Source organism: Diabrotica virgifera, chromosome 10 (genome assembly GCF_917563875.1).
Source record: "Diabrotica virgifera virgifera chromosome 10, PGI_DIABVI_V3a".
NCBI classification, from domain to species: Eukaryota; Metazoa; Arthropoda; class Insecta; order Coleoptera; family Chrysomelidae; genus Diabrotica; species Diabrotica virgifera.
Genome location: NC_065452.1, coordinates 63,527,727 through 63,540,051, shown reverse-complemented (window position 1 = coordinate 63,540,051; position 12,325 = coordinate 63,527,727). Strand labels below are relative to the sequence as shown.

At 35.2% G+C, this 12,325-nt stretch overlaps 1 protein-coding gene across 2 annotated transcripts in view; it reads right to left on the bottom strand.

Moving 5' to 3' along the window:
• LOC114338513 (plexin-B) overlaps window positions 1-12,325 on the bottom strand; it is a 462,796-nt gene that overhangs the window by 60,572 nt on the left and 389,899 nt on the right. For both annotated transcript variants that reach the window (XM_050641507.1, XM_050641508.1), the window contains exon 2: window positions 6,520-8,065. In XM_050641507.1, the coding sequence (XP_050497464.1) occupies window positions 6,520-7,992 (1,473 nt within the window). In that variant the 5' untranslated portion in view covers window positions 7,993-8,065. The remainder of the gene's footprint in view (window positions 1-6,519; window positions 8,066-12,325) is intronic.

The following is a 12,325-nucleotide window of genomic DNA, read 5'->3' as shown; positions in this document are numbered from 1 at the left end:
ATGAAAGAAGGGCTTTCTATGACCAATTAGGAGACGTACTGAGTGATATTCCAGCAGAGGAGAAAGTTATAATAGGAGGTGATTTCAATGCACATATGGGCCAAGCCAAGACAGGATATGAAACAATACATGGGGGATTAGGCTTTGGAACTAGAAATGAAGCTGGAGATGACATGCTAGAATTAGCAACAGCATTGGATATGGCGATTGTTAACACATTCTTTAAAAAGAGAGAAACTCAACTTATTACCTACAAAAGTGGACAACATCAATCTCAAATAGACTACTTCATGATAAGGAAAGAAGACATACGTGAATGCAAGGACTGCAAGGTAATAGTTAGTGAGACAGTAAGCCAACAACATAAGCTGCTTGTTCTGGACATCGAAGTAAAAAGCGAAACTAAACAAAAATATCGGAGAGGACCACAAAAAATCAAGTGGTGGATGCTAAAAGATGAGAAGGAAGGTCTATTCAGGGAAAGAATAGTAGAAAAAATATATTGGAATATGAAAGGAAGCCCTAACACAATTTGGAGAAAAATGGCCAATATTATTAGAGAGACGGCTATTGAAATACTTGGGAAAACGTCAGGAAAGAAGTTTGAGGATAAAGAGACTTGGTGGTGGTCAAATGAAGTACAAGGAAAAATAAAAGAGAAGGGAAAATTATATAAAAAGTGGCAAGAAACCAGATCGGACATAGATCTTCAAAACTATATGGTCGCCAAAAAGGAAGCGAAAGTAGCAGTAGCAAAAGCTAAAGCAGAAGCGTATTCAAACCTATACGATCAACTTGATACCAGGGAAGGCGAAGCAAAGATATATAAAATAGCCAAACAGAGAGCAAAGAAAGCAAGAGATTTTAATCAGATTAGATGTATCCGAGATGAAAATAATAAAATACTAATTCACGAAAAGGATGGCAAAAAGAGATGGAGAAAGTATTTTGACAGTTTATTAAATGAAGAATTTGACAGACAGCCTGTGGAGTTAACGGAGACAGTAACAGCAATGGTTACCAGAATAACAAACGAGGAAGTGGCTCAAGCGCTTCAAAAAATAAAGAAAGGAAAAGCAGTCGGACCAGATGATATTCCTGGGGAAGTATGGAGAGCATTGGGAGAGACAGGAATAAGTTGGCTAGCAGGTCTATTTAATAGAATTATGGAAGTTGGACAAATGCCACACGAATGGAGAAGCAGTATATTAGTACCTGTCTACAAAAACAAGGGAGACATACAACAATGCACAAACTACAGGGCTATAAAACTACTTAGCCACACCATGAAAATATGGGAGAGAATAATTGATAGACGGATACGTGAAGAAACCGATATATCCGATAATCAATTTGGCTTTATGCAGGGCAGATCAACAACAGAAGCAATTTTCATTGTAAGGCAACTGATGGAAAAATACAGGAATAAAGAGACCAACGCTCATATGGTATTCATTGATCTTGAGAAAGCATATGATAGAGTTCCTCGAGAGATTCTGTGGTGGGCACTCAATAAGAAAGGAGTCCCTGGCGAGTATGTAAAGATTGTGAGAGATATGTATGAGGGAGTAACGACTAGTGTTAAGACAGGTGTGGGAGAGACTGATAAATTTCAGGTGAAAGTAGGATTGCACCAAGGCTCGGTGCTTAGTCCTTATTTATTCTCATTAGTTTTGGACGAGATAACAGCGAAACTACAGGGTAGTATTCCATGGTGCCTAATGTATGCTGATGATGTGTTAATAGGAAATAGTGAAAGAGACTTAGAACAAAAACTGGAACAGTGGAGACAAGCTCTGGAGGAAAAAGGTTTAAAACTTAGTGGGACAAAGACAGAGTATTTGGAATGTTCATTTAAAGATGGAGTTACTACAAATAAAATGGTATCTTTGGATGGTGAAATGACTGTGAAAAGCAATAGTTTTAAGTACCTAGGATCGGTATTACAGAGTAATTGAGAAATAAATGGAGATGCATGCAGTAGAATTAGGGCTGGATGGATGAAGTGGAAAGAAGCGAGTGGTGTGTTGTGTGACAGAAAAATTCCAATGAAGCTGAAGGGAAAATTCTATAAAACAGCCATAAGACCGGCTATGATGCACGGAACTGAATGTTGGGCAGTGAAAAAGAAAGAGGAACAACGAATGCATGTGGCGGAAATGAGAATGCTTAGATGGATGAGTGGAGTGACAAAGAAGGATAAAATTAGAAATGAGTATATTAGGGGAAGTCTAGGTGTGGCACCAATTGATGCCAAAATGAGAGAGCATAGGTTAAGATGGTTTGGTCATGTTCAACGTCGAGACGTTAATCACCCAATACGAAGAATAGCTGAAGTGCAGATTCCTGGAAGGAGTAGGAGACGAAGACCAAAGAAGACCTGGGGGAGACGATAAGGCAGGACATGTTGGTAAAGGGGATTAACATTGATATGACCCAAGATAGAATTGTGTGGAGAAATGCAATTAGGGAAGCCGACCCCGCATAGGGATAAGGCAAAGAGAATGATGTTGATGATGATTATATTTTTATTTCTTTTGTATTTAACACTTGTTTCCTTTTGCAAATGAATAATGTATTATAGGTATACTTGCATTAGGTATTAATTGATTTTGTTATACATAATACATATTATAATTTTCTCAAATTATAATCTAACATTTTTAATCTAATATATCTGATAACTCTACTCAAAAAATTACATTTTTAATTTATAAAAACTACATAACCTAAAATTTATGGTATGTCAAAGTTTCTGTCCATTTCATGTCAGTTTATGCAATTACTTCCACCGTGTAATCACTTTATTGCAGAAAGCTAGTTGCAACTTATTGCAGAAGTTCTTGCTGCAAGAACTTGTGCAATAAATTTCGCAATTACTTGCATCGTGTAAAGTGGCTATAATGACTACTGTTCACCTGAACATCTATTTTTTTAATTTGAACACAACTGATCTATTGTAATAATTTCTAACATTTCGGTGAAATAAGACACAAGTTTTAAGAAAAATTAACATTTAATTATGATTTTGCATGCTTTTCAGCCTATATTACATTAACCAAAAATAGAAATTTAAATAAAATAATATTAATGCAAAAAAAAATTAGGAATTTCAAAGTTACAACACTTTTGCACGGAAAAAATTGTTAATCACTACACATTTAGTATTAGAATTTCAAAGTTACAACAGTTTTGCACGGAGAAAATTGTAAAAAGTGTAGACACATTTACTTTTACAGTAAAACCTGTGTTACCGGCCACCTGCCAACATCGGCCACCTGTACTAACGGCCAGTTTACAAATTCCCCAAACCAATTATGTATATCTTGACTACAAAAATTGGCAATACCGGCCACCTTTCTATATCGGAAAATAGTTCTTTGATTTTTAGTGCCCGTTGCTGACAGGTTTTACCATAGTTGTTGTCCTCTTCTCGTACATCATCTTGTGCCAAAATATTTTTATAAAAACTATGGTGGACTTCTGGTATCATACCCGAATGGCATAAGTATACCAAATCTTTCTTTTTGGCCATTTGAATTTTTGGCTATTCTTTGGCAAGTTTTCTGAGAATAGACATTTTTGACCTCTCAGTATTGTCAATATTGTTTTAAGATAACTGTTTTTCCTTTCATGAGAAAAAATACTTTTTGGTCGTAAATAATTAGTCTTAATTTATGTGGTTTTAATCTAATCTAACAAATAAATGGTCAAACGACATCGCACACATCTTATGGAAAATAAATATAATATCACACAAAGGACATAAAATTTACATGAATAGATTGGTCTCGAAAATCTTTGTTTGTTGTCTCAGCCGTTAATGGATTACGTAGACGCGATGTATATTACAATTAAACACCATAGAATAGATATTAAAATAACAAATATCTTACTTTTTTCATTGCTTGTTATCGAATCCGTTGCAATGTTCCGTGCAAAACTGTTGTAACTCTGTTACATTAGAGTTACAACAGTTTTGCACGGAACTTATGTTCAAAAACGCAAAATAGTTAAACTGTTGTTGTAATATTTAGCCCATTAAGCATTTGAAAGTTACTAAAGTTTTACAGGGGATAGATATGCATGTTTACAATCGAATTCCATGATTACTTCATTTTCATAAAATTTTGAGTTACTGCAGTCTTGCACTGGGGGTGCGATATGATTTCACCTATTCAATATTGTTAGTCAGAAAACTACAGAAGTACAAACTTGTTAAACACTACCCTAAAACTTACAACTAAAATTTTACAAGAAATAATGAATCAGAGGATAAGTTAAGGTCGAATCATATTATGCGTTCGGGCACGTAGAGTTTCGTTTCCGAAAAATATAAAAACCTGATTTAACAAAGAGTTGTCTGATACTATACGCTCCGTATAGTATGGATGGTTCATATTTAAAACCATAAAAACAATATTTTTCGTAAACGAAACGCTACGTGCCCGAACGGATAAATATGAATCGTCCTTTAAGCAGACGAACAACAGGGTTTTCGTACTGGAAGATCGTGTACAGCTCCAATCTTCGTCATAAATCAAATTACTGAGAAGTTACTAGAGTATAATAGACCAGCATTTCTGGGTCTGATTGACTTTAAAAAAGCATTTGATATAGAAAGACTTGAAGATGTAATCCATCTTCTATATAATAGAGAAGTCCCCCTAAATATCATAAAAACTATTTAAAACATCTACCAAAACAAGAAAATGGAAGTCAGAATAGATGAACAACTTACAGAATTTATAAATAGATTATAGGCAGCGGAATAAGACTGAGACTCATTGATCGATATGCTCCAGTGGCGTAACCGAGGGGAGGTTTGGGTGTTATAACTCCCCATTGGGATGTACTTAGAGCTTAAATTTGCAGTATTCTATACCCCCCAATAGTTGTAACCTCCTATTCGGATCATCCTGGTTACGCCGTTGATATGCTCTTCAATTTAATAATGGATAAAATTATCAAGTGTCAAACAAAGAAAGACGATACAAAATTGGAAACAAAGAAGTAAAAATACTTTGGTACGCAGATGACGTAATATTGAGAGCCCAAGATGAAGATAGTCTGCAAAGACTTGTTCACAGATTTAACATAAGAACAAAAAAATTTAATATAATAATCCCATCTCAGAAAACTAAAACAATAGTAATCAGTAAAGAATCCGATGTAAAATAGAAATTGATGACATCAGTATTGAACAAGTATGGAAATAAAATACCTAAAATTGGAAATACAATCCAGTTATGGAGACCTGGACAAAGAAGTACAAAAAGCAAATAAACTGGCAGAATGCCTTAATAACACTATGGCGAAACCAACATATTAACACTGAAATGAAGTCAGAATTTATAACGTCAGTGTAAAACTGCCGTCCTCAATTAAAACGCGGTATCTGCAAAAAAAATTGAAAATTGAGTTTTTGCTATATGTGGTTTCCTTGTGACCTTATTTATGTGTCTGCAATGTCTGAAAGCCGTATCATTTTATTTACTATCAAAATAAACAAATTGGAATATGCCGTATGTGCTAAATTTCAATAGTTGCTTAATTAAAATGCGGCATCTACAGAGTACTCAACTAAAAAGCGGTATGTGCTAGCGAGTATCATGTACTTACCGCGTTTTGATTGAGCACAGCGCATTTACCGCGTTTTTATCGAGACTCGTGTTGCGACCTCGTATTTTGAACATTTATGACATGTAGATATCTTGCGTATATAATAAACAATTATAATCTATTTATTTTTCTTTTTTGGTAACTATTCTTCCTTGTAAAAAATCCTATTTGTAAATAAAATGCAGATACGGCACTATTTCTGATCGAGTAATATGTCCGCTGCGCAATTAAAACGCGGTATATGACTTTTTATGTACAGCTTTGATAAAAACATGATTTTTTTTGTGAGACATGTGTTAACCTGTTTTGCGTTAAAAAGTTGTCAAAACATATAGAGTCCTGAGAAAAAACTTTGAGAGGCGATTTCTCGGTTTTAAGTTGGCTGCACATACCGCGTTTTATTTAAACCAATAATGACATATGCATCAGACACAAGACCCGACATAACAACACAAAGAGTCCTGGAGACGGCAGAGATAAGAGTACTGAGAAGAATTACAGGAAATACGCTGAGAGATCGAAAGAGAAGTGATCGATTAGAAGAAAATGTAACGTACAATGTATAAACGAATGGACACTAAATAGAAAAAAAATGGAATGGCCACATAAGCAGAATGGTCCGCGTGGTCAAAATAGCAAGAGATCGGCAGAAGAAGTATCGACCACAAAAAAGATGGAGAAAGGAGAAAGAAAAAGAAGATATTGTTAAATTATTTGAAGCAGTGCTTTTGTTTATTATGTTGTTATGCAATAGGATCATAAACCTAATAGTATGTATTTGTTATATGTATGAACAATATTGAAAGTACATATTTTATTAACACTAGACCGATAAATTAAAGAAGTAGTTCTACTAATTACATTAAGAACAATGTAAAATAAAACGAAGTGACTTACCCTTGCTGTTGATAAGACGTAAAGAAAATCTCCAGTTGGTGATAAGGTTGTATCTGGTAAAATAGGATTACCATCATCTACAAATACCTCCTCATATTCTGGAGGTTCTGGTCCAGATAAAAGCACTTTCTTAATCCTTCCATCAGTTGTTCCGAGAAATGCCAAAACATGTTTTCCTGTAGAACCAGTGGTAACTGCAGATAGGGAGATGTTAGGAAATACAAGCGAAGCTGTAGCTACCAAAGGCGTGAATCCGCTAATTTTCAGTCCAACTTCACAAAAATTAGGAATATTTCCCGCAGAGCCACTGCTTGGACATTTGCCATCTAAGATAGGTCCAGAAACATAACCCATATTTCGATCTTTAACGCTGCCATTAAAACACATGTGAATATTTTCGATAAATTTTCCTTCGATATCTCGCAATGGATAAAGACATAGGGCAGAGTGGTGTTGTGGTTCATTTGTTATTCCTACAGAAGGTCTAAAAACAGCTACCAAAACTGGAGAGCCAACTGTTATTCCCAATGCTGAAGCTAACTCTTCCTTGGCAAAGGTGATTTTCGCATCTTGCACTAGATTATATTTCGTATCTTGGTCTACACATAATAAAGTAACTTCCGTGTAACTGTCATAATTGGGGTCGTTTATACAAGTTCTTGAAAGCCGTGAAACATAACCCTGCTCTTCTAGACCAGGTAGGTGAGACTGCTTTTGAACAATAACAAAGTAGGCATATTCACTAGCATTAAATCCGTATACATACTGTACAATAAAATGATCTCTATATTTAACGTCAATACTTAACAGAGACTGTTTGCTAAAAGTTAATTCTGCAATTTCTAAGGTTTCTAGATCACGACTTGCTATTGCCGGCACATCATGTCGGAAATCACCATTGTTCGTAAACGTGGTTCCTACGTAAAGGATATTTGAGCGACCCCAATGGTTGTATTTTTTGGGCCCTATATACGCATAAGTTGATGCGTTGGCATCATTTGCTGCAATGCTTCTGGGAATAAACTGAGATTCGGCACTAATGTTGCTTAATTTATACTTAGAGCAAGCTCCTTGGGACAAGGATCCACACGATATTAAAGTCCTTGATTCAGGTTCAACAAGTAATATTTTGTTATAATTATCCATTAGGGAAAGGGGAATACTAGGGTCATTACATCCGATGGCATGGCACGAAGGACTATCGTTTTTGGGGCCAGTAGTCACCACCTGCTCCAGGCGGAGGTTTCCGTCCAGCTGCAAAATGCGATTCGTGCCGCCCACGAAGACTCTCTGAGTTTTTTGATCGATGGCCATGTGCCAAAAGCGTTCAGATGGATCATCGGGGCCAGGGTACTGCGCCAGCAGGATGCCTGCAGAAGCGGGCCCCCACAGCCCCGCCAGCGCCAGTAGCAGCAGCCAAATGCCTGCCACGGTGCTGCCCACCGTTCCAGCATGAACGGTTTTTATCAGCATGAAGACTTCAAGTGCATAATACTGCTGGAGCAGGAGAAGCTGTGGACCGCTTCACTTCTCCAGATCTTCATCCCTGAAACAAACAAAAAATTTTGTTAATTTCAAAAAGATCACATTTATTTTGAAGATAAATTATGAAAGGTAGTTTTTGCCTGTTTTCGATTCAGAGGGATGCACAATCCCTGGACAGCTGTTTCCGCCTTATAGGCTTCCTCAGCAGAGCAGCGTGCACACCTCTGAAGCGAAAACCAGCTAGCCCATCTATTTAAGGGAAATTTCAAAGATCATTGAAATCCCCATTGGGACGCAATTCAGCGACATCTCTTAAACAAACTGAAAAGTCTCAGATGCAGAATTCACCATTATAATAAAATAAAGTTATTAAAATCTGAAACTGTTCTTTCTGGTACATTCTTAGTTTGTGACTTTTACAATTTATAAGACAGCAGACGACGAACATAGAAAATAAAAAGGTCTCTACTATATGCAGTCACATTCCGTTTTCATTCGTCTAGGAAAAGGACAGAAAGAAACTTCCTAGTACTCAAATCTGAGTAAAGATAGAAAAGTACTAGGAAGCTTCTTTCTGTCCTTTTCTTAGACGAATGAAAACCGAATGTGAGTGCATATAGTAGAGTCCTTTTTGTTTTCTATATTCGTCGTCTGCTGTCTTATAAATTGTAAAAATCGCATATTAAGGATGTACTAGAAACAACTTACAACAAGAAAAGTTTCAGATTTAAATAACTATTTACCATTTTAATTTTTATTATAATGGTGAATTCTGCATCAGAGATTTTTCAGTTTGTTCAGTTTGTATAAATTATGAAATATTATATAAATTATATATAAATGATATGTATATAATAATCAAAAAGATATATATTTAAAAATTTCAGCACAGCACATGCAGGAACAGCAATTATCATTAAATCATCCACTAAACATTTCAACCTACAGTCTTATATTTCTAATAAAATCCAAGGTACATACTATCTAAAAACTGAAAACTTTTGACGGGCATTTGACTATTGCAGCAGTATACAGTCCATCACGTCATACTGTATCATCAGAAGAATACCCGGATTTTCTCCATTCTCTTGGCTCAAGATTTATAGCGGCAGGAGATTGGAATGCTAAGCATATTGCGTTTGGATCAAGATTAACGACTCCGAAAGGCCTATCACTATATAAAGTAATTCAACAAAACAATCTAAACATCTTATCAACTGGACAGCCTACCTACTGGCCATCAAACTTACAAAAAATCTCAGATATGTTGGACTTTGCTGTAACCAAAGGCATATCTGATGTATACAGCACTACTGAATCAAACTTTGATCTATCATCAGACCACAGTCCTATTATCATAACAATAAGCACTCAAGCAATATGGAAAAAAGAAACACCTAAACTATGTACTAGAAGAACTGACTGGCAATTGTTTCAAAATATTCTAGATGAAAAAATCAGTTTGAATCACCACATAAAAGATGAGAAAGAAATAGAAGAAGCTGTACAATACCTAAAGGTACGTATTGTGACACAATTATGTCACTCAACTATTTTCAGCTCACGGACTAACAAGACTAAAGTGGGTATTACATTATCCTAAATTCAGGACCGATATTCAGGATACGATTTAGGACACTAAATTCAGTCAACGAACTAGCGATTACACCATCCTAAATTTAGGATCGTAAATTATAAAAGACAGCACAAAGACAAGGTTTGAAAACCAAGTGTTAAAACCACAGGGGTTCGGTTTAAGTAGGTAAAACTTTTAAAAGCAGGTAAAAAAACAAAAGCTTTTCCTAATCAGATTTGAACAACCAGCTTGAGTGACGGACGTGTCGAGTGAATAATTACGTGTCGGTGACATATTTATCGTCTTGGGTACAAAAGGTACAGATTGTACAGATTGGGTACAGGTATTGTACCAGATGTTCTCTGATTTTAGACGGTGCTGTACCGTCGCCCCCGTACGAAATTATTCCGATTCCACTTTTTTGCACAAATTTACTCAAAAAGATGTCCTTATAACAAATCCACAGGGTGCTGGGAGGTGCCGAGGTCGGAAAATTGTTTAAACATTTTTTTAAACATATTCAAAAAATCAATTTTTTCAGTTCGTATACTTTTTTTTAGATTATATGGGTCATTCTGGGCAAAAAAGGTCTCTTGTGATTTTTCTCTAAAATTAATTTTTGTCGAGTTATACGCAATTTAAAATTTGAAAAATGCGAAAATGGCCATTTTCAAGGCTTAATATTTTAATTAAAAATAATTATTATTATGAAAGTCAGAAAATGATCAAATCAAAGTTTAAAACCTCTCCTTCAAGAGCCTGAAGAAATTTTGTCATTATTTTAATATAAAGCTATTATTTTTAATTATTAACAATTAGCGCTATATAATAATCATTTTTAATCGAGTTATTAAGCGTTGAAAATGGCTATTTCCGCATTTTTCAAATTTTAAATCGCGTGTAAATAGACAACAATCAATTTTAGAGAAAAATCACAAGAGACCTTTTTTGCTCAGAATGACCCAACTTATCTAAAAAAAATTGTCAGAAGTGAAAAACCTGTGGATTTGTCATAAGGGGACGTTAAAGTATTCCGTAACGCAGGTTGGGGGATGGTTGGGGGCAAAAATCTTCAAAAATTGTGGTACGTAATACTTGAAGTTAAAGTTTGTGCAAAAAAAGAATGTGTGTGTACTTTGTACGCACGTGACACGTAAGAAGACACTTGTGACACTTTTATTATATAATTTCAAAGAAATAAATATACTTAACAGGTTATTTGTATTTTATTTAAATATTAAACTAACTTTCTTACCTACCACTTTTAAAAAAATTTTATTAAAACAATACCAAAAATAAAAAAAAATAAAATAAAAAAAAAGAATATGAATCTTCCGGGATTTCTCGATCTCCGGTCACACGCTCGACCACTGAGCTATATTCCCTTTGCTTTGACAGGTTACAAGATTTCTCATACATACTGACAAATTTAATAGACCAAGTGAAGTATACAAAAATACTTTAAATATACTTACTATTATTATAAAATATCTTATTCCCGAGGAAGACAAATCCAAAGACACAAAAATTATAATAAATAATACATTTACTAAAAACACTAATATATCCTTTTAATGACTTATTGGCGCCGACAGCGCTGATACATACATATCTTGAAAGATTAGCAACGAACTACATACTGTCTGTGTGCGCATGCGCCCGGTATTATAAAATTCCACTCTCGATCGTAAAGAAGTATTTCAAAAACCTAATCGAAATAATTTCGCTAACCGGGGAGACGATACAGCGTATAGCGCTAATTGTTAATATGTAATTAAAAATAACAGCTTCGTAATAAAATAATGACTAAAGTTTCTTCAGGATCTTGAAAGAGGGGGTTTTAATCTTTGATTTGGTCACTTTTTACTTTCATAATAATAATTTTTAATCACATTATTAAGCCTTAAAAATAGCCATTTTCGCATTTTGCATTTTTCAAATATTGAATCGCGTAAATCTCGACAATAATCAATTTTAGAGAAAAATGACTAATAGAAACCTTTTTTGCTCAGAATGACCCAAGTTATCTAAAAAATTTGTTCGAAATGAAACAATTATTTTTGTGAATTTGTATAGAAAAATTGTTTAAACAATTTTTCGACCACTGCACCGCCTGGCACCCTGTGGATTTGTTATACGGACCTGTTTTTGAGAAAGTTTGTGCAAAAAAATCGAGTCGGAATAATTTCGCTAACGGGGGCGACGTTATAGTCCCGACTATTTAGCCATTTAGGATGTCGAAAACCATCCTAATTAGGATGCTAACTGTCTAAATGCGATTACACTATCCTGAATTCAGGACGTTCTAAATATACGACACTAAATTTAGGAAGATGTAATAGCCTCTTAAACGAAGTTGTTTATCAAGAACCTTTTTTTATACAATGCACCTGTGGTTGATTGATTTATGAGCGACCCTAATTTAAAGAAACATCTCGATCGGATTTGTTTACAAACCTTTTTGGTACTAGAAAAATCGATTTTACGTGCTTTAAGTTATTATGTTACTACTCGATTATTCTAGATCAGCGTTTCCCAACCGGTGGGTCGCGACCCACTAGTGGGTCGCGGACAGATTTCAGGTGGGTCGCGGCGTGACTCTTACAGTAGCTGAGTGGCGTTCAGAGTACATAATAGCGTATCATCATGGGTGAGGGATGGGTCGCGAATATGAAAAAACATCAGAAGGTGGGTCGCCAGACATAAAAGGTTGGGAACCACTGTTCTAGATCATTCTTTTGTATT